Source organism: Nyctereutes procyonoides, unplaced genomic scaffold, assembly GCF_905146905.1.
Source record: "Nyctereutes procyonoides isolate TBG_1078 unplaced genomic scaffold, NYPRO_anot_genome, whole genome shotgun sequence".
In the NCBI taxonomy this organism is placed as follows: Eukaryota; Metazoa; Chordata; class Mammalia; order Carnivora; family Canidae; genus Nyctereutes; species Nyctereutes procyonoides.
Window position 1 is genome coordinate 2,644,256 of NW_026575033.1, and position 22,982 is coordinate 2,667,237.

At 52.0% G+C, this 22,982-nt stretch overlaps 1 protein-coding gene across 1 annotated transcript; it reads left to right on the top strand.

The window, feature by feature from the left end:
* Positions 1-1,421: 1,421 nt before the first annotated feature.
* Positions 1,422-22,392, top strand: IL17D (interleukin 17D). The gene is made up of 3 exons (XM_055317212.1): positions 1,422-2,824; positions 3,149-3,444; positions 21,822-22,392. The coding sequence occupies exons 1-3, from the start codon at positions 2,723-2,725 to the stop codon at positions 22,390-22,392; spliced, it is 969 nt and encodes a 322-aa protein (XP_055173187.1). The 5' UTR covers positions 1,422-2,722.
* The last annotated feature ends 590 nt before the right edge of the window (positions 22,393-22,982 follow it).

Genomic DNA, 22,982 nt, shown 5'->3' on the forward strand with positions numbered 1-22,982 from the left:
AAATGAGTAGCAGAGATTTGAGAGAGATGAAATGTAAATTAGTCATCTTGGTAAAAGGGAGTAAGACTGTGTTGAACGCTAATCTGAGATTTGTGGTCAGAAATTAGAATGGAGTCTAGTCAACAAGTTGTATGATTTTAATGAAGTTGGGATTATCATGGGCAGATATTAAGAGGAAAAAGAGAACAAGAGATTAAGAGTGTTTGCAAGGATGTGGTAATAGTGCTGAATTATGAACTCTAAACTAGACAAAGGAGGAAATAAGGACTCAAGAATGGGATGCTTAGTAGGAAAGTGGTAGGTTTAGAAGACCTTAGTAGGAAAGTGGTAGGTTTAGAAGACCTGATGCAATCAGAGAATTACAGGAGTGGATGAAAAGACAAAGTGCCTGTTATCAGGGAGTAGGTATTTGAAATTATGTTTGCATATGGTGCAGTTATTGGTAATGATAATGAGCATAATCATATGATTTGATAGTTGAGATACAATGGGAGAAAAGATGATTGGAAGGTAGTCATTTAGAAGCCAGGGTATTGAATAAATCATCTGTGTGGATGTTAGGGGTGCCAAGCATGATGAGCAGTAGTGGTAGATCCAGGTGCTACCCAAGAAGATGACAGCAATAAAGAGAACTACTGGTAGGGAAAATGTGACAGTCCTTTAAAGGAGGGAAGGAAGCTTGGATAGATAGGTACCTCAGCAACCCAAGAAGCTGACTGTGGAAGTGGACAACCTCATACTGGCTTTTGGAATTACGGTGCCTAAAGGATCTTTCCTGACAGCATGGTCTGTTATATGTTGTGCCTGGTACTGGAGTAGTTGAGTAAGAGAAGCAGTGAGGAGGAGGAATGGAAGGAAGATGACTTGAGATCAAGATTTTGTGACTAGAAGGATGGTGACATCTTCTGTAAAGAGCACCAGAGAGGAATTAATTTCTAAGGGAACATGAAGAACTTGGTTGCCTTTTTCTGACTTTTTTTAAATTTGGATTTAATAATTAACATGCTGATTTCTCATGTACATTCAGACTGGAGGGTAACTGATGAAAAAATCAAACCTTTTGTCCGTTTATAAGAAATTTTCTCAACTCTGTCTAGTCTCACAAAGATAAAATTTATGTTTCATCAAATAGGTGAGCCTTTTCGGGTGAAATTGTTGGGAAGTGAATATTTTATCTTCTATTTCCAAGATAATCAAAGAAGAAGAGAGAAATTGCCATGTTATCAGTCAATATAAGGTATTTTGTTGAAATACAGATAATTAACAGTCTGGCACAATTAAGTTGTGTCACCTTACACATGAAAGGATGTTGTTGTAATGAGACATGGTGAATATTCCTAGGAAAACAATTGTGATGATAGTCTCCTTCTTCTAGAGGACTCCCACACTTTTTATCAAATACAAAATAAACAGTATTTGAGTACTGATCTTTATTCCCATTTTACCAGAAACAGAGAACATGAACAATTTATCCACTAGTCAGGAAAAAGGTGTTTTATAACCTCAAAACAAATGTTTACTCACGAAGAGCTGTAAATTGCTTAAATTGAAGATTTCAGTGGGATTTTTAGCAGTAATTCTGAAACTCATGTTACATAATGTTCAAGGCAGGTAAAAAGTGATGTTTTTCTACACAGCACAACTAAAATGTAGTTTAATCAAGTAGACAGAAACCTTGACAAAACAGTCAAATACCAAAGCTTCAAACCATTCAGGGAGGCATAAATTACCTATTTTCTACACTTTCAGCTGGTATCAGTCTCTTGTTTTCATTTTCGAAGAATGCTGTTAAATGGCCATATTCATTAGCCTGCCACCTAAAAAGCATTAATTTGTAGAATGAACAAATGAACGAGTCATCTTGTGATTTTGAAGTACAACACAGTTCCTTCCTTTAAATATCTTTCAATTCATCCACAGAAAAATAGGCTTATTTTACAAGACTGCTTGCACTTACAGACACCACGGAGTAGGAGCGCTCCGACATTGTAACAGACCGGCTGCTGCCCACTCGCAGACGTAACAGTACAAGTAGGGGGTGTCAGTACTTCGATGTGAGCGCTGCTAGGAGAGGCACAGAAGGTTCATTTCATGAGAGTGTAGGGGAAAGGACAGGCAGCCTCCCCTCGCCCTATTAAAAGGAAACTTGTTAGTACCTAATAAATTTACTTCTTTGAACTACATATAGTCTCAGAAGACGAAGCCGTCCTAAGGAACAGAATCCTTCTAGGTTTCTCCAGAAGGCCTGTTCTGTCCTTGGAGAGCTTTAATTACTAGTAGCAGCTTTTTGCCCTGAGCCAGAATCCGTGTCCCGCGACTCCACAACGCTGGCCCCGCTTCGGAGCTCTGGAGGTCTGCAGCCCAGCTCCTCGCAGGCCTTCTGGGGCCGGGCCGGGCCGGGCAGGTCCTCGGGGTCCCCCTCGTGCCCCCCCTCGTGCCCCAGGCCCGCCGCGCAGCACACAGGCCGGGCCTCGGCGGCCGCCACGTCCGTCCGCCCGCCCTGCTCAGGTGCCGCGGCCGTTCCTGCCCCCGGGGGGAGGCCGGGCTCACGGCCGAGCGCCCTCCGTCCGGAGGCCGCCGCGCTCCAGGCCCGGCGACGACGCGGGGCGGGCAGCGCCGAGGGAGCCGAGCGCGGCCGGGGCGGCGGGCACCCAGGGCTGAGCGCGCCGAGACCCCGCGCCGGCCCCTCCTCGGCCGCGCAGCCCCGCGGGGGGGCGGGCGGATGACGCGGGTGTGGGGGCGTGAGTCTGCGGGCGCGGACCGGCCGGGGCGGCGCGGCGCGGCGCGGCGCGTCGAGGTGGCGGCGGGGATGGCGCGTGCGGGGGTAAGCGGCGCGGACGGCCGTCACAGGCACTCGCAGCCCAGCGCGCAGCAGCCCGGCAGGCACACGCACACGCGCACCCCGCAGCCGCCCCCCGCGCGGCCCCCGGCTCGGGGCGGCGGCGGCGGCGGCGGCCCGGGGCGCGCGGGCCGGCGCAGGGCGGGGTCCCGGGGCCCCCGCGGGCGGCGGGCGGGCGGCGGCGGCGCTCGGGGGCCCGTCTGGTCCGCGCCCATCCTCCGGGCCGGCCTCGCGGTCCCGCGGCGCGCGGGGGGCGGGGGGGCGCGGGCTCCTCCGCCGCGCGGGCGCTGAGCGCGGCCTGTCTCGCAGGTCTGGATGCTGGTGCTCGGCGTCCTGCTGGCGCTGGCGCTGGGCCGGGCCGCGGGCGCCCCGAGGGCCAGCAGACGGCCTGCGCGGCCGCGGGGCTGCGCCGACCGGCCCGAGGAGCTCCTGGAGCAGCTGTACGGGCGGCTGGCGGCGGGCGTCCTGGGCGCCTTCCACCACACGCTGCAGCTGGGGCCGCGCGAGCAGGCGCGCAACGCGAGCTGCCCGGCAGGGGGCAGGCCCGGCGACCGGCGCTTCCGGCCGCCCACCAACCTGCGCAGCGTGTCGCCCTGGGCCTACAGGTGAGCGGCGGGGCGGGGCGGGGGCGGGGCAGGGGGCGGGGCCGGGCGGGAGCCCCGGGCCGGACAGGTGGAGGGCGGGGGACAGGTGGGGAGGGCGGAGCAAGCGCGGAGACCCGGCTGGAAGGAATTCATTCCCGCAAAGGCCTCCTCGCCTCGCTTGAAGGAAACCTGCCTCCCTCCCGTTATTGCCCTTTCACTGCTCCATACGGCGCAGATGTTTCTTGGTGCCTGTTCCTTGCCAGGATTACGGTCCAGCGGGTCCCACAAGGGACCAAGACGAGTGACTGGGCCTTCAGTAAGTTTTACAGAACTTTGTACAGGAGGCCTGCGAGGCGCCCATGTGGCCGTCTACGGACACGTCTTGAGGGCCTGTAGTGGTGGTCCTGACACTGCTGAGAATTAAACCCTCCGAAGCCCATCCTCTGAGCTTATCGTTTAAGGGACGCGTGGGGATAATTGGGAAGCAAACCCAAGTATCAAGGCAGAACACGATTTGACAGGAGAACTTAAGTGTGTTGATAGTGTAAAGCGGTGAGAGGGATCAAAATGGCATCTGCGATGTACTTTGGAGAATGGCCATAATTCTGAGATGGGCCTGGAGAGGAGGTCGTCTCAGAAGAAAGGAACAACATGCAAAGCAGGTAGTCTGGGGTGTTCTGGGGCTTGGGTAGGGAAGAGTGTGGCTGGAGTGTCCCTCGCACACACTTAAGACTGCCCCCTTCCCTGCTGTTACTGCAGGGTGTCATCACCCTCAAGGGGCTCACAGTTAGCTGTACAAGGAGGGAGCCCTCACTGCCAAAGATGTGGAAAAGCCCTCAGTGAAAGAACAGGACAAGGGTGGTTCAGAGGGAAGGGGTGGCATATGACAAGGGGGAGGAGTCCAAAGAATCACAAGCGCTGGTGTGTTTCTGTGTGGCTGGGGGTGGCAAGAGAGGAGCCTACAGAGGGGACCAGAAACTAGATTTGGCCTTAAAAGCAATGCCACATATTTGAAGTGTATCCTGCAGGACGTTTTTTTTGATAAAGAAAATCATGTGACCACTTTGTGTTGAGGGATAGATCCAAGAGGAGATACAGGACATGCGGTGCATGCAGACATTCTTCCCGCAAAAAGCAATTAGGGTCTGCACTCAGGCAGTGGAAGTGGAAAAAGTGAGACTAGGATCAGTTTGAAAGATATTACTTAAAGAAGTTAAAGTGACAGGATTTAGTGGATGATGATTATATGTGGGAGTGAGGGAGGGGAGGGCATAAAATGAGTAACGGCTTAAGGCTTCAGTCCACGCTGCTATGAAGAGGTGCAGAGAAAATGTAATGATTTAGTCAAAAACCAATCTGGGCTTATCCAAGCCTCCACCCCACCTGCTGGGTGGGGGTCTCCCTGCTCCTGGCTGCTCTGCAGAGGACCAAGTTCACTTGTGGCTGAGCTCCCTCCCACCCTGGAAGTCAGGCCCAGAGCACCCTCCTGCTTTCATTTTCTCTTCATTCATCTGATGCCCTCAGGACCCACATGTTGAGCCGTTCATTCTGGTGGCTTCATTCTCTGGCTTTCCCTCTTCCTATCATTCCCAGAGTCCAAAAAGGTGGGATTTTATATTATCCTTCTTCCTCCAACCTCACGTTATACCTTTGATACGCTAAATAGCATTAAAGAAACTTGGAATATCTCTCAAAATAGCGGCTTGGCTTCTACAGACAGAAGCTGCAATGTCTACATCTTTATTTAATGAATTCTAAGCTCTCCTGGCAAATGGATGCCTCCCAGACTAGGCTGTGGGCCGAAAGCAGAAGAACACACAGAAGTGATTTTTCAAGACCTCCAATTGGGCATCTCCCATGTTTCTGGCTTGGATTGTTGACAGTATTTAAGCAAAATGGAGAAACTGAATGAGGAATGAGTTTTTTGGAGGGAAGTAAATTCAAGGAGTTTTATGTGCCTAAGAGGAGCACAGGTATAAATGATCAACTTGGCCTGGAAGGGTGGTCTCAGAAGAACGACTGGGGCTGAAGTACCAGTCAGGAGGTGTCAGCCCTAGAATGCTGCATAGTGAGTTGAGTTGGGTTGCCCTTACTACCTTACCTGTGTCTCCTAGGAACGATCCAAGGGCAGCAGGGAAGAGGGAATGGCTAAGGGAGGTCATGGACAAGAACAACACATAACAGATAGCGGTCCTGCCTGGGCTGCCCAGGTCTGCCCATGGAGCCTTTGTGCTATGTGGGGCCTGGGACCCGAGCTACATCTGAATCGGGTGGCGGATGGTATCATCTGCATTACCTTTCTTACTATTTAACAACACTGATGCAGTTGCTCCCCCAGTGAGCCAATGGAGGCTTACACTCTCTGAAGGAAGGATGGTCTCCTAGGGATGGGCACTAGGTCAGGACTCCAGATTGCTGGGTGCCAGAGCTGGCCCCGCCTTCTCCCACCAGGAGACCGCCTCTCTGCTCACCTGGCTTCTGGTCACTTCTTACTACGTCCTGAGTAATTGGAAGACTGGAAAAAGCATTGCAGGTAGAAGCTCAAAACCTCTTCTACAAGAGGTGTCTAGAAGGACAGGGTTGGTTTCTTAGTGGTGCCCCTGTGGGACCCGTGCAGCCTGGGGAGGGGAGAGTATGCTCACCTGTGGAATCAGAAGTAGTATGTAAGGCTAAAAACTGAGAACTCCTAAGGAAAACGGATGGGGAAAACAGACTGCCAGTCAGAAATACTGCATGGCACAGAAAGGATAAGACAGGATTCAAATAGAAATTTGGATTATAAAGTGGCTTTTCATACTTTTAAGGGAGAGATGGGTCATTCAGTAAATGGTGTTGGGACAACTGAGAAACCAGCTGGAAAAACATACAAATAAATTCCAAATGATGCAAAGATTTAAGTGTAAGAATAAAACCACAAACACATAAGAAATACAGTCAATTATATTTACAATCTCAGAGTGTAGAGGCCTATTTAGTAGCTTGCAGACCCCCAAAGCCATAAGAAAACAAGACTGTTAAATTCAGCTACACAATTATATGCTATTTCTTCTTGGCAAAATAATAAAATAAAATTAGAAAAATACAAGGGCTTACTGGGAGAAAATATTTGCAACCCTTGTCACAAAGGGCTCATTTCCTAAAGAGCTCCTACAAATCAATAAGAAAAAGACATAATAAACCAGGAACAAAGGCTGTGGGTAGTTCCTGGGGAAGGAGAGTCAAATGCGTCACTCATGTCAAATGCCGGCTCCAGGCACCCTAAAGTGACATGCATATTAAAAGGATGCTGAGAAGCCTTTCTTTGGGGGGGGGGCACCCATCAGGCTCTGTTGGCAAGGGAGTGAGGAAAGCGGCATTCTCACACCGCAGAGGGTAGGAATCTCGGTCGCTGGTTTTCTCCTCCAGCCACACTTGCCTGGGTCCCAAATGCTGTAGGGACAGGCGTGTCCATCGCGGTAGTACAGGGCTTGGACACCACCCCAGCATGTTCAATAAAATGCCATCAAACAGCCAGAAAAGGAATGGGGCAGCCCTAACCCTGCCTGAGGAGAAGAGCCCATCACAGACGTAGAGGGACACCAGGCAAGGTGCAGGGGGCGTGCAGGCTGCCGAAGAGAAGCTATTACGTAACACACACACACACACACACACACACACACACACGTTATTTTTCAATGCGCGCACACCCCACCCCACACACTTAGGGGCATCTGTGGACGTGGTGTCGCCCTGCCCGTCAGGAGGGGAGCTGAAGGCTGGGGACGGAGCCGGAAGGAGTCTTCCTTTCCACTCCTTTGTACCTTTTGAATTTTCAACCATGTGCCCGTGTTATTTACTTCAAAAACGTCTTAATTCTTAAATTGGGAGCAGAAAGGGAAATTCACCAACCATGAGGAGAAGGCAGATAGTGAAGACACGAAACTCAGCAGGGAAGAGCAGCCTTTGGTTCTCCCAGAGCACGGTCTGAAGAGGATGGTTTGCTCTCACGGGCCCTGGGGCTGCCGGCAGAGGCGCTGCAGCTTTCCGGGCGCCCTGTGCCCTCCCAGCCAGGCTGTGTGACACGGACGAGGAGCCTGGAGACAGGAAGAAATTGGGCCCAGGGACAGGCGTTACAAGGTAGAGCCAGGACCTCGTCCCAGATCTCGGGCTCATCTAGCCCGTGCTCCCGACTTTCGTGCTAGTAGAAAAGCAGCATTCAACTCCCAGAATATAAGATTATTTTCTCATTTACTTTGTGGCATCATGTTTGTTTCCCTTAAGCTTCAGAGACAAAAATGCCAAAAATAAAATCAATGCAATTGCTCATTAAGCCAAATTGACATAGTAAGAAATATATTGTGAGACCACTGAGGTTTATTAAAGTCTAAAGGTACACATCACTCACCTACGTTGGAACCCCAAAGATAAACACCTACCAACACTCTAATTTTTAAATTGTTTATATTTTTCAATTTTGGGTCATGAGCTAAAGATAAATTTTCTCTAGGCTATGACTAATGCACAGCAATTTAATTTTAGGCTTGGTTACTTTCCTATATGACTCCTTTCCTCCTGTGAATTTATGAGACTACACCTCAACTTATTTCGCAACAAACAACTCCATTGGGGTATCAAGAACAGCAAGGGAATAGATGCAACGAAGAAGTAACAGGACAGGGCATGAGAAGAGAGGACAGGGCATGGGACAGGGCAGTGATTTAAATAGTGGACGGAGGAGCCGGTGGAGGGGGTGCCTCAGCAGGGGGACGGCCACCGGGGCCAACAGGGTCAGCTCCAGAGCCACCAGCCCCAACGTAGGAACCCAAGTGGGGACCAGTCCCTATAGCCAGAACCTTCAGCAGGCGACTTTTTCTTTTTAAAGATCTTATTTATTTATTCATGAGAGACACAGAGAGAGGGGCAGAGACACAGGCAGAGGGAGAGCAGGCTCCATGCAGGGTCTCGATCCCAGATCCCAGGACCCGGGTCGCGCCCTGGGCCGAAGGCAGATGCTCAACGCCCGAGCCACCCAGGCGTCCCCAGCGGTTGACTTTTTAGGGGCGGGGGCCCCAGCGGCAGCTGCAGCTTCTGGCTCCTGTGGAGTCCGGCAAGGTCGGCGCTGCCCCCGGGCCTGACCCGCGATGCCCAGCTCTGGGGACGACCTTCAGGGTTCGGTAAACCGCTCGTCGGTTATTTAGCGACGCTGCCCTTTGGAAAGGTTTTCGTCAGGAAAGGTTGGTCTAAAAGGGGTATTTCTGCTTCAGCGTCCGCTGCCCCTCCGGGGAGCTAGCCCAGGCCCCGCCCCCTGGGCCCCCTGTCGCCCCCCAGCCCCGCGGGCCCGGGGCGCCCAGCTGCGCACACCGCGGGGAGGTTCAGCTTGCGTCCTGGAGGAGGCGAGCGCGCGTCAGGGAGTCACCTCCGCTGCGCTGGGCCCCCTGTTACATAGCGCCCTTCTTTCAAATGCCCCCTGCGCGGCGTGCACCTGCACGTTTGTGTCCCGGCCCGGGAACAGGGCGCCCTCGCTCCGGGGCCGCGCGGGGACTGCGCCGCCTGCAGCCCCCTCGCGGGGCGGGGCGGGGCCGGGCGGGCGCTGCACCTGCGCGGGGCCGCCGCGGCCGACAGGGGGCAGCACCGCGCCGGCCGCCCTCTCCCGGGCCGGCGGGACCTTTGGGACTCGGCGCGTCCTTCCCGGTCTGTCATTCTCCTTCGTTCACTCTTTCCTGGGTCCCTGCTTCGGAGCCACAACGAGGACAGCGTGTCTGCCTTCAAGGACTGTCTGTAGCCGGTGGAGGAGCGGCTCTTTGTCCCGTCGGCGCGGTGCTCGGCGTTGGGGTTCGGGACAGGAGGGCTGGGGAGGGGGCCGAGGGGGGCAGGGCCCAGGCGGCGCCGGCCTGCCCGTGGCAGCTCTCCAGGTACCGCCCGCAGGGCTGGCGGAGGCGCTGCTCGGCGGCAAACCCAGGTCTTAGAAAGGGAGACACTCGCGGTTCAAAGCAGTTTAAGAAATGTTGGGACACACACTCCCCCAAGAAAACGCTTTATTTTTTTAAAGTTTTTTTTTTTAAAGATTTTATTTATTTATTCATGAGAGTCACAGAGAGAGGCAGAGACTCAGGCAGAGGGAGAAGCAGGCTCCGTGCGGGGAGCCCGACATGGGACTCGATCCTGGGACTCCAGGCTCAGGCCCTGGACTGAAGGCGGCGCTAAACCACTGAGCCACCCAGGGATCCTGAAAACATTTTTTTTATTGGGGCACCCAGTGGCTCAGCGGTTGAGCTGACGTACCAGAAAGACCGCAGTTCTGAAGGACAACAAAATGATGTAAACATGTCACAAACTGAATTAGGAATTTTTTTCTGTGCCGCCTTTTCTTCTTTAACATCACAGTTTTTATATATTTTCTTTTGAGGGAACCAAAGATAGAAGACAGTTTGTATGCATTGGGGAGACTTTTGAGGAAACAGCTATTCCTCTCTGTTTACACCAATCACGTTTGTACCCACACTCCCATGAGGCCTAGGGCAGCTTGACTTACACTATATTATTTATGCTATATATCTCATATAGTATAATGATATCACTATTTTAACAAAAGTTGAGCATTTTGGAAGCTAGAATTTCAATATATATCATTGGTAATTCTTTTTCCTTTTCTTTACCTATTAAACTGCATGGTTTCACTTTCACTAATAACAGAGATTTGATTTTACGCAGGACTAAGTGATCATCAAATTTGTGCAAGTGATCATCAAATTCATGCCTCTATGCGTTTTTAAACAGCACTTCTTCCTCGAGACACTTATATTTCCATCTGCAGAAAATTGTCATAATGTATTGATATTTATTAGAACAAGATACTTTACTGCCATCTTCTGAAAAATTATTTTTATCACTGTTATAAGTACCAAATCTATGGTATCTGTAATGTAACACTTCCTCAGACGTGTCTCCCTTGTGCAGTGCACAACCTATACAACCATATGTGACAGAGGTTGTGATGAGTATAATATTGTCCAGGGGAATTCATGTGCTTGAACTTAACTATGTCCAAAGAGACAGCAGCTCCTTGTCAGAAACTAAGGATTTCATCACCATTAAAACTACTGTGCTTCTTTCCAAATCATTTCTGCATTCAGTGAGAGAAGATGTCATTTATGGACTTTACCTTTGTCTAGCCTCAGGATTCTGGAGGGGTAGGAGAAAGAACAAGAGAACAGGTGATGTAGATCTTCGGTTTGAAAAGCATGCCAAGGGGGATCCCTCGGTGGCTCAGCGGTTTAGCGTCTGCCTTTGGCCCGGGTGTGATCCTGGAGTCCAGGGATCAAGTCCCACGTCGGGCTCCCAGCATGGAGCCTGCTTCTCCCTCCTCCTGTGTCTCTGCCTCTCTCTTTCTCTCTGTGTCTATCATAAATAAATAAATCTTAAAAAAAAGAAAAAAGAAAAGCATGCCAAGGGCAGCCCTGGTGGCTCAGCGATTTAGCACCCCACATCAGGCTCCCTGCGTGGAGCCTGCTTCTCCCACTGCCTGCGTTTCTGCCTCTCTCTCTCTTAAATATTTAAATAAATAAATAAATAAATAAATAAATAAATAAATAAATAAATAAATAAAATCTTAAAAAAAAAAGAAAAAGAAAGTAAAGCATGCCAAGACAGAAGATGAGAGGTTAAGTAAACAAGAATATAGCCTTAAACAGGACAAGTAGGGTCTTCATTCACCCTGGGTGACCCTTGACTTTCTTTGTTGGGGCTTCAGGGTCAAAGTCATTACTGGATAGAGGCACATTTGCAATGAAAAATTAAGATTCTCCTTGCCTTTAGGCACAGCTCAGCAATTTTGCAACCAAGCCATCTTGAAAGACAAAAACTTCTCAACCTCTCAAGCCACTGTCAGGTTCCTCGTAGCATTAAACACACTGAACCACAAACCAAATGAATCTTTAAAAAAAGATTTTATTTGAGAGCGAGCACGTGCACTAGCAGGGGAGGGGGTCCAGAAGGAGAGGGAGAAGCAGACCCTCCACTGAGCCAGGAGCCCGACTTGGGGTGGGGAGCTAGATCCCAGGACCCCCAGTGTCATGACCTGAGCCAAAGGCAGATGCTCAACCCACTGAGCCATCCAGGCGCCCCAGCCCCAAAAAACTTTGTATGGATAAGTGACCTTTAACTGACCAAAGTACTATGTGGATTTATTTTCTCTGAGCCACTCAATCTAGCAGGCTCTCCTGCACCTATCACTGTTTCACAGAGTAAAAATAAGAGCATTGTCATGGAGCATTGTCATGGGATTAAAGTCTCTCTTTCTGAAAATAGATACGTTCGTTTTGCTTTGATAGTTATTCTCATCTGCCCGGGTTTTACTTTGGCATTCTTAGAGTAACCAGGGATGATGATACTATTTCATTCCATCGTCACCCACCTCTCCCAAATTTCCTCACCTGAATAGAATGTTTGTACTCTTAATACCAAGTGAAGAATCGTGCCAAGTCCTGGAAGGAACACACATACCACCAAGTGAAATTCCTTATGGTGTCTGTCTTCCAGAAAGGACACATGAAGATTTTGAAGGATGGTAATGAGTACATTGCTCACTAGATTAATGAGGTCAAAGCAAAAATAATCTACCGAGGACGCTTCCAGAATTAAATAAAGACTCTGGGCTAATGTTTTGATATGAATTCTCATAACCAACGTATGGCAACAGCTGGTTCATTTCAGATCAAGGTGAGCTCCACCCTTGGTGCACACAGGCGCTTCCCGCCTGCCCCAAGGACGGACACATCAAAGGTGGCTTTGAACGCAAATTCTGCAGCTTCCCCTGGAAAGATAGTTAAGCCACCCCCGTGGGCATGAGCTATGTTTTCCCTTTGAAGCGATATTTCCCAGCTGCACTGAATGTGTGGCATTTGCCATGACAAAAGAATAAAACCCTTTGAGAAATTCTGGCCCTCATTCGAATTTCTTTCTCTCTTTCCCTCTGGGAAAGCTTTTTTTCTAAATTATCTTTCAAATTCTTTTCCAAGCCATTTGTCTCTCTCCAGTCTTGCCTTATCTCCCAGAACAGATTTTACATGGTATCTGTGGGTTTCCTGGTTGTAGATTTAGCACTTACCAAGCATCTGGCTAACTGCTAAATATCCCCACTGCAGAGCCGACTCACCACGTGGCTGCGAGGGTGGGGCAGTGGGTGGCACTAAGCCAGGTGAGCTGGGGGAGACTGGACAAGCCCCTCACCCTGTCAGTGCCTCGGTTTCCTTCCCAGTAAAGGGAGAGGACGGACAGGCTGAGTCCTTGCAGGTTCCCAGTAGCCCAGAGCCAGCGCGGCTGGCAGGAGAGCCCGGTCAGTTCTGGAGCTGGCCTCACTGGCTCGCCTTCAGGGCTGACCTTGATGCCAAGTTCAGGATCACACCAAAGTCAGCCTCGGTCCCCACGCGGGGGTAGAGCTGACCCCTAGCTCTCCTTGGCTGGTGAAGAGGGTCAGGTGAAATCCGCCGGGGCTCTGACTCCAGGGCATCTGTGCCAGGTCAGACTTTGCTCTCCGAGGCTGATTTTTCCATGTCCTCTTTCAGGAGAAATGCACAACTGATGTTTTCTTGTGGGGGCCAGAGGAGCATTTTTCAGAGCTCCTTGGCAGCATGTATTGAAGATCTTGGCTCTCTCGCGCCCTAGGGAATGGAGAGAGGGTGGAGCCGCTGGGGCTACTGGCTCCAGCTTTCCAGCAGAGGGAAACGGGTCTTCATGACCCTGGCTACTCCCTGGCCAGCCCTGGGCCTCGTCACGCACCATTCTTTCCCCCATAGTCTCATAACCATCCCCCTCCCAGCTGTGGGGCTGGTTCCAAAGGGAAAAAGAGGTTGGAAGGTTACACAAACCTCATCTCAGTGACTTATTCTCCCTCTCAGATCGGGAGACCTAATGGCCTCTACCAGGGCCGCATGTTAGAATTATCGGGGGAGCTTGAAAAAACCCCAGTGTCCTGGCCCCACGCCAGAACCATGAATTCGGAGTCTCCACGGTGGGGGAATAGTGATCACTAGTTTGAAAGCTCATTTGTGTGCCTCCACCTGAGATCCGCACACCGTCCTCCCTGCAATGCCAGTTGCTTGTTTGGGTGGCAGTGGCCTAGTTACGTTTCTCAGCGTAGGGACTCCCACACTGGTAGACTCATGACCTGTGGGTGTACTGGGGAAAATGCAAGCATCCAGTTGTTGCTATCCACTGAGCCAATCCGAGAGTGACTAACCACCTTTCAGAGGTATTGCTGACTTCGTTGCCAACTGTGCCGTGGACCGGGCCTCCACTGCCCATCAGGTGTGCCCACTTCGAGTGAGCAAGACAGATCTCTCGGGCAGCTTGTGACTCCCACTTGGTTCTTACACAGGGGGCCTGAAAAGCACAGTTTGGAAATCTTGTTTATGCCTTCTCTTTATTGCCCACCTCCCAGACAAAAAGACCGGTATTCTTCAGAGGAATTTTAGCTCTTAGAAAGGGAAACTGATTATCCTGTTTCCCCAGAGAGCTGCCAGATGTCTTTGTCTTACCACAGTTTCAGAAGGTCTTGATCTCTGGGAAAGTGGGGCCCCCTCCTTCTTTTCAACATTGTCTTGAGTATTCTTGGACTTTTTCTCTCTCTACGAATTTTAGGATCAGCTTGCCAAGTTCTGCAAAAACTCTACTGGGATTTTGCTTAGAACTGCACTTTATAGATTAATTCAGGGAATTCTCTAGTATCTCGGAAAATCAATGGATGACAGCTGTCCTTTCAAGGCAGAAAACATTGATTAAAAAACAACAACAACAACACATTACATTAGCGTCCGGCCATGAAGAAGCTGAAGGAGTTAGCCTGGTCATCAGATCATCCCCTCCACCGCAGAGAAGCAGGCAGAGGCCGTGGTCTGCCCACTGGCACTTGTTGGTAACTAAACTGGATGGAAATTTTATGCTCAAGACTCTTATTAACTCCATTCTGCCCTTTTTAAAAAGTAATTGATGAGTTGAACTTATTGACCTTGAGTCCTGGCCAACCGTGACTCCTGAGGCAGATCTCTTTCCACTTAACTGCTTCTGTCTTGGTGGGTCTCCAGTCTGAACTGGAGAAGGCACCGTCCCCAACATTGTTCCTGGGTTCAGGGTCTTAGAATGGCTGCGAAACAGTCATACTTAGCCTTTGTTGTCTTGAGATCAAAATAATTGTATGTTTTGCAAAGCAGGAAGGTGAGCCATGTGGGGACCCTGTGCCAGTAGATACCACAGCTATACTTGGGCAGCGGACAGAGTGCATCAGGTGGCCTCAGCCCTGCCCACTGGAATGTGACTCATTGTTCTCCAGGTGGCAGTCCTCGGGAACCGCTTCGAATTGTTTCCTACCACGTTCAGGCTCCCTGGGGCAGTGCTCTTTTCCGTCTCGGCTGTCACTCACATTCCTCTCACAGCTCAGTTTCCATCACCTCTAATCATCCCTGGAGGACTTGTCCTTTGTTCTTGGATTAAGCTGAACCAGCTGTCACTCAGTCAAGCCAAGCTTCACACGTGGCCCCAGGGACACTTTTGGATCCCATCAGAAGGGAAAACTTGATTTGCTTCAAGTGTGTCCCGGTGCCAACCTTCCACAGAGCAACATGCAGAAAACATAGAGACAACAGAATTATTGCTCACAAGGAGGCGAGACAGCCGTGCAGGATTCTTACTCGATTGCATTTCCATGTTTGGTAAGAGAAGAGGATCCCTGCTGGAGATCCTTGAGGTCTCATTCTTGTAACCAGAAAGCCCTCCAGGCTGATAATGTCCTCAGACTCTTAAGGCAGGAGGTTGGGGTGACAGGCTTTAGCTTTGTGTCTGTCCCCTGGCTGTCCCTAGGCTTTCAGACCTCTCTCCTGATCTCCTCCCCACCTCCCACAACCAGTGTCCTTCAGAATGCGTCTGTCCTGTGCTGTCTACCATGGTCCCTCCTGGCATTGATAACCCACCATACGGGTGTCTGGGCTATGATCTGCACTATATCCTCCCTCCTCCCCTTGGTAGCACATTTCTGTGTTTTTCTTTATTTTGTTTTTAAGATTTTATTTATTCATGAGAGACAGAGAGAGGCAGAGACACAGACAGAGGGAGAAGCAAGCTCCACGCAGGGAGCCTGATGTGGGATTGGATCCCAGGACCCCGGGGTCACGCCCTGAGCCAAAGGCAGATGCCCAGCCGCTGAGCCACCCAGGCGTCCCCATGCAATTCTGTTTTAAGAGAAACCTCCTGGTCATAAAAACATAATATGAAAACTATCAGTCCTTATGCCTTTTTATCATGTGCCACGTACCAGGCAGAGGTGGGGGTAGGCAGGTGTCTCTTTGTCATAAAGCCTTAGCCCACAGGTGTCACTGGGACAGTGGAAATTTCAGTCCTGGGGGGCAGACTGGTGGGGGTTGAGCAGATATTTTTAATCGGATGAGCCTTCTGACCATCATAGCATCCAAGTGACGTCAGTTCTATTCATCATTAACAGATGGTATGGGGATTGGTGCAGAGATTCTTACCTGCCTGCTGTGGTGTGTAGAAAAGATAAATCCCAGGGACTTGGACTTAAGAGGGATCTTGGATGCTCCCAGGTCACACTAGCGTAACAGAGGAGGAAACTGAGTCTGAAGAGGCTGTTCCTGACCTTCCTGCCTCAGCCCCAATTTTGTCCTGTAATTGGGTCTATGCCACCATCAGAATGGTGTTTGTAAATGTCCACCGATCACGTCTCTACGTGCCTCCAGTCCTCACTTGGCTTCCCGTGACCTGGAAGCTGAAATCCAGCTCTGGTCTTCAAGGCTCCTGTCCGCCTCTCCCACGTCCTCTTGAGCACCCCCTGCACACGGCGGCAGAGTGCACACACGTCATTCCCGCTACCCCGGCCTGCTGGCAGTTGCCCTGTGGCCCCCTGCTGTCCTGCCTGGTGTAGGTTGCTCGGCACCTCCTCCCGCTCCCTCATCCAGCTCAGACCTCCCTGGGGCGGGAGCCTCGGCCACCCATGTGTTCGCATAGGTCTGTGCGCTATGCGTTGCTCTGTCCTGACCAGCTGGCTTGAGCGTTGGAGGACAGGCTATTCCCTTGCCCAGTGCCTGCCTTGGGAGCTTGAAAATTCTGCCGAATTAATGATCACTACTATCCTTCCATTTGGCAAATCCCCAGGGCACTCTGTAACTTCATGAACATGTAGCACTGTTCATGTGGGTGTCTGTGTACACTCCTGTTTTTGGTGTACATCTCTAAAAGATAAGGACTCTGTTAAATAAAACCACACAATACCATTAACACACCTGGAAATTAATACTTTCCTAATATTCATCAGGTTCAAATTTCCCTGGTTATCTCATAAGTGTTTTTTTAAAACTTTAAAATTTCTTTCTCTGTATTTTTTGTTATATTATTTAAGTCTACATTTTGAAATAGTTTCAAACAAAAAAACCTTTGTGAAATTAGCACAAAGAATTCCTGTGTACCCTTTACCCAGATTCCCCAAATATCAACATCATAACTCAGCAGAATTATCAAGATCGGGAAATACACGTAGGTAACAACACTGGAATCTGGAGACCTCGTCCAGAGGAGGCCTGCGCATGCCCCTTGTCTGCCCAGGACCCCTGCCTGGGGCTGACACTCGGCCTCCTGACGGTCAGGCCCTTCTGTGGCCTTTGGTCCACCACAGTGCCTCAGTTCTTTGTCTTTTGTGATTGTGACACTTTTGAAGAGTACTGGTCAGTCGTTTGTGGAATGTCCCCGTTTGGGCGTGATGTGTTTTTTAAGCAACCATAAGTTTTCATCCAAACGGAGACACTTGCAAGTAAAGAGTTGCTCTGTTCACAACTGCACCGAGCCAGCAGGTGTCAGGCAGGTCAGCGATGCCCCGTGCCCGGTGCTCATGTCACTCTACTCCATGCCCTTTTGGGTTCCCTCCCTCCCTTTCCCCCTTGGAACAAACGTGCTGAATTTCCAACACCCTGTATGCTGTTGGTTATGTCCTCAAAGTGCCATTTAACGTGCTCCTCCAACCCTGTATTCCCAGGAAACTGGCTCAATCAATCCCAGTTTTTGGCCAGCCCCTCTGCCTTCCTTGGCTCGTGGAATGCCGCTCCTGATTCTGTCACTCTCCACAATAAGACATATTCTCCCTTAAAAGTTGGTTTTCCCAGGCACCTGGATGGCTCAGTTGGTTAAGCATCCAACTTTTGATTTTTGGCTCGGGTCCTGATCTTGGGGTTGTAGGGTACAGCCCCACACCGAACCCCATGCTCAGTGGGAAGTCTGCTTGAGTCTCTCTCCCCCTCTCCCTCTGCTCCTCCCCTCACTCATGCACGATCTTTCTCTAAAATAAATAAATCTTTAAAAAGAAAAAACGTTGGTTTTCTCTTTCATTTTGTGTCTCTCCATACACTTCTCCGAATGACCTTATATAACTTAAAAATCTCCACCTTCAGCTAGTAGCTCTTAGACTCCAGACCATCTTTCTACTCTGTAGAGTTCTAAAATTCCATCTGATTGGGTCACTTCCCTTTTTAACAACCTCCCCATTGCCCTCAGGGTCATATCCAATTTCCCTACCTGAATTTGACCCAGCCTCCACAGATTGCCCTTAGCCTCATCTCATGGCGCCCCTCCTGTGCCGCAGTTCCTGATGCTATTCTGTAGGCTCTGGGATCTGCCTTCCCCCTGAACTGCCCCTTCTCCCTTCCTCATCTGGACCAGTCCCCCCAGGAACCACCTCTGCCAGGCAGCCTCCTTAGCTGCCACAGCTGGATGAACTCTCTGGTGTTTGTACATTCATCCCCCCAGATGGTGAGTCCTTGGATGGTAGGTCTGTGTTTCATCTCTATCTTCATTGCCTGAAACATCACTGCCACTCAGATGTTGCTGAATAAATACTGAAGGTGGCTGGGGATAGTATAAATTCCTTTCCCTTCAAACTTTAAGTTAGGGCCTTATATGGACATAGGGATGTGAAGGACAGGGAGCTGGGCAGCCTAGACTCATTGTCACAGCTCACCATCTTCCGAACCCTTACTCTGTTAGGGCACAAGGATTAGTAAAAGTACCATCCTGAATCCTCCCTCCAAGGGGAACACAGAACCAGTGACGCTCTATCTCACGGGCACCAACTGTTACGAGGATATGGGGGATGAGGAGGATCAATTTGACTAAGGAAATCTGAAAACTCTTAATGATTTGAATTGGACCTTAAAATACAACAAGATTTGATATTGGTCTTGGGGAGAGGGCATCTTGGATGCCTGGAGGCGAGGACGCTCAGAGGAGGAGACGGTGAAGGAACGCCGGAAAAGTATGTGTAGGGACCACGCTGTGGAGGCCTTTGGAGGCAAAGCTGAGGAGTCTGGATTTGTCCTGACTTGTACCCTCACAGCTCTGCCTCCACGTACCCCAGCTGGTGGGTAGGAACAAGGCTTTACAGAGGAGGCTGAAAAAGCTGGAACGGTAAGGGTGGGCAGCCTTAGGAGCCCTTGCAAGAATAGAGCTCATGGTGTTCCAAAAGCTCCTCATGGCAGAACTGAGGAAAAAGTAGTGATGAGAAACTTAAAAGATAGTTTTCAACTACTTTTTTTGTGTTCATGTTGGAGGGAAGGATGAGTAGAAAAAATCAGTATAAATCTCGGTGTTTTGGCTTCAGAAACGACTTACCACTTACGTTGTGTAGACGGTCCCCACCCCGCCCTGTTCGTTTGCACAGAACAGGTGTATTGGCCTCCACCCTCCACCCTCCACTCTGCCCTCGCAGTAAGGCAGCGAGAAGGGAGGTGCAGGGGTCTGGGCCTGAGAGCTCCAGCCCCGCGGGGACCGCCCCCCACCTCAGGCCTTCTAGCTCCGCCCACTGCTGCTCTCATCCTTCTGGTCACGCCAGCGGGCAGCTGTGGAGTCCCCGCAGACTCTCTGACCTCCCCGCGCACATTCAAACAGCGGGGCCGGGTATGTGCACACGTCCCTCTTGGCTTTAGAGTGCCCAAGTGGCAAGCTAAGCTCGGTCCTCTAGTTTAACTGCCGGCTCCTGGCCTCCCTGGCCTCCTTTCCGCCCACAAGCGCAGGTGTTACCCAGCTCCCCCGCCACAGTGCCTGGGGGTTGGGGGGAACCCCAGCTCTGCGCTCTGAGAGGCACGGCTTCCTGAGTTCTTTCTTACTGTGTAAATGGCCTGTATTTGGCGGTGAGTACATTTGTTGCTGCATGAAGATAACTATTTCTCGACTCTCCCCCCCCCCCCAATCGTGCTTTAGTCCACTAATGTCTAAAGATGTTGGATCCGGGATCCCTGGGTGGCGCAGCGGTTTGGCGCCTGCCTTTGGCCCAGGGCACGATCCTGGAGACCCGGGATCGAATCCCACGTCGGGTTCCCGGTGCATGGAGCCTGCTTCTCCCTCTGCCTGTGTCTCTGCGCCTCTTTCTCTCTCTGTGACTATCATAAATAAAAAAATAAATAAATAAATAAAAATTAAAAAAAACCTTAAAAAAAAATAAAGATGTTGGATCCAAACAGAAAAAGACACCCATGAACTTCCCTTACGCATCTGCAGCCACCCACCCTCACCCTGCCGCTGAGGGTTAGCACCTGCCTCTTGACATGAGCTCCTCAGTGGAGAAGTGTCTCGGCCTGTCCTGTAACAGCCCCGTCACTCCCATGCTGCAAGCCCCTCCGGCTTCTGCCTCCCCAACCCCACCTGCCCACAGCTGGCCCCAGTCAGCACCGTCCATCTGTCCATCCCTCAGCTGTGTTCTTGGACACCCCACTGCTTGCTCCCCTGCCCCCTTACCTTTCTCAAGTCCTCTACTTCCCATTCTTTAACTGGATGGTCCAAGCATACTTAACTGGAAATTTCTTCACCTTGTGGGTGAGTTTTAGTCATTAGCAGTGAGGACCTACAAGAGAACCTATGAGAGGGGTTTCCTCCTGAGGGACAGGCCAGCCCAGGCCGCTGTCCCTCCCTGTGGAGACACACTCTGCTGTCAGAGCATGCCTTAACAGGAACCTGGATGAGAAAGCATACATACCTCAACTTCTTGGCTGTTAAAACCTTTAGGCACACCTCATTTTTTAAAATTTATATCAGGGGGATCCCTGGGTGGCTCAGTGGTTTAGCACCTGCCTTTGGCCCAGGGCGTGATCCTGGAGTCCCGGGATGGAGTCCCACATCAGGCTCCCTGTACGGAGCCTGCTTCTCCCTCTGCCTGTGTCTCTGCCTCTCTCTCTCTCTCTCTGTGTGTTTCTCATGAATAAATAAATAAAATCTTTATCATAGGCTCCCACCGGCACAGCACTTTTGGGGGTCCCCTAGGGCTTGGCACGTTGTGCATCTACGAACGTCTGTGTGTTGCTTGACAGGTTAGCAGTTCTGACTTCTGACTCTGAGAGTTTAGGGTTTAGGGTTCCTAAGATTCAGCTCCAGAAGAAAAAAACACTCGTGAAGAGGATTGACTGCATGTGGTTTAAGTGGGGGAGATTCATGGAAATGAGAATTTGGGGTCACGGCAATCCCATGAGAAATGGGGACAGTCCCTCCCTGTGCGAGGGGACGTTTAGGGGGAGCCCTGGGTCTCCATTAGTGACCAGGCAGGTTGACCTCTTGGCTCACTGCAGGGGATGGTGGTAGAGGGCAGAGTCCTGTCTGGAGGTGCTTTGCTCTTTCTCCCAGGGAGCCACGGCCGGGCCAAGCCCTAGACGCCCTGGCATCGTGGCCACGGGCAGTTTTGTAGGTTGTGGACATTGGTTCTTCACATCTGATCAGAAAATAGCCTTGGAGGAGGGCGGAAACGATCACATTTAAACGAGCGTTCGCCTCTCACATGTCCCAGGCCGCCGGGCCCGCCGACCCGGTCATGGAGGAGGGCACACGGACCGCGACAGATGGTGGACGCAGGGCCCACCTCGGGACCTTCTGGGCAGGTGTCTCGCTGCTGCCTTTGCTCACGGCTGTCGGAGGCCGGGTGGCCAGTGTCTGCACTGTCCGGCAGCTGGGCCAGCTGCTTCCTGGGGACCACTGCGGTGGCACCCTGGGGCATGGCCCCCATCTGGGGCCGCAGAGCCTGGCGTGTGGAGGGAGGCGAACCTGGGGCCTCGGGGCCCACAGCCCTGGGGCGCCTCAGGCGGTGGCGGGTGCGCAGGCTGCCCGCCCCGCGCCTCCGCCAGGCCGTGCCTGGACGCTGTGCACCCACCTGACTGCCCAGCCCTTAGCTCTGCCAACGAGTCTGGGTCCTTCACGTGAACAGGTCCGTTTCCTTCGCTGCGTATTAGCACAGCGCCTGAGGCTTCGGGGGCTGCGCGCCCAGCACGGGCCTAGGCGGGGATGCGGCCGTCCTGCCGCCCCGCCCCGCCCCGCCCCGCCAGCCGACGACCGGACCCGCGCCCGCGCCCCGCGGCCTGCGCTGACGCCCCGCTCTCTCCCCGCAGGATCTCCTACGACCCCGCCAGGTACCCGAAGTACCTGCCCGAGGCCTACTGCCTGTGCCGGGGCTGCCTGACGGGGCCGCTCGGCGAGGAGGACCCGCGCTTCCGCAGCGCCCCGGTCTACGTGCCCACGGTGGTCCTGCGGCGGACGGCGGCGTGCGCGGGCGGGCGCGCGGTGTACGCGGAGGAGTACGTCAGCGTGCCGGTGGGCTGCACCTGCGTCCCCGGCCGGCCCGGCGAGGCGCCGGCGTCCGCGTCCGCGCCGCGCCCGCGCCCGCGCCCGCGCTCAGCCCCAGCGAGCGGCCGGCGCGGCCCTGACGCCCCAGCCCCGGCGCTCGGCGGGCTCCCCACCGCCCGCGGCCCGCGACGACGCCAGCGGCGCTGCGACCAGCCAGCTCGGCGGGCCTCACGGCACCCGCCCCGGGTTCCTCTCAGGGACGGCGCGGTCCGGAAGGCGGCCGGGGCGGGGGTGGGGGCTGGAGGCCTGCGGCCGACGGGTGTCCTCGTGGTCCCGGGCTCAGACCCCGCGCCCCGCCGGCGCCCCGCCGCACGGCACCCGGAGAGGAGGGGGTGAGCCTCACAGGCCAGGGGGCCGGTGAGCGCTAAGGGAATCGTCTAAAAAAAATCGTAGAATATATCCCCACTTTTTTTTGCTCAGCGTTTTCAGTGAGGCAGAAACTACTTTTATATTAGCAATTTTGGATGATTGTATTAGAATTTTTTTACTTGACATTTAAGTATTTGAGGAGCATCCTGTTTCCGCTTCCTCTGGCGGGATGCGTCGGCGGCGCAGTCGGGGTCCTCAGATCCGGGCTGGGCCCCTGCGGACCGCACCGGGCGCGCAGGGCTGAGGCCCTGACTGACTGCCCCCAGCGAGGGTCTTCCCGGGCTGCTTCGTGCTCGCCGCAGACAGGCCAGGGATTCCAGGAACTGCAAACGGGTGATGTTCGTGCGTATATAAATGGCCACAGATTTATGTAATTAAGCAGTGTTTTCACTTTTGAAAGTAAGTGGGGCCAAATAAGAGGCGGTGGGAGAAGGTGAAAGGTGAACTGGCAGATCTTTGCCAATTCTCAGAAGAATCCAGGTCTTAATCTTAGTTTTAAGGGCTTCAGGAACCAGCCAAATACGAGAAGTAGCAGGCCAGCTTAGGATTTCCAGAAA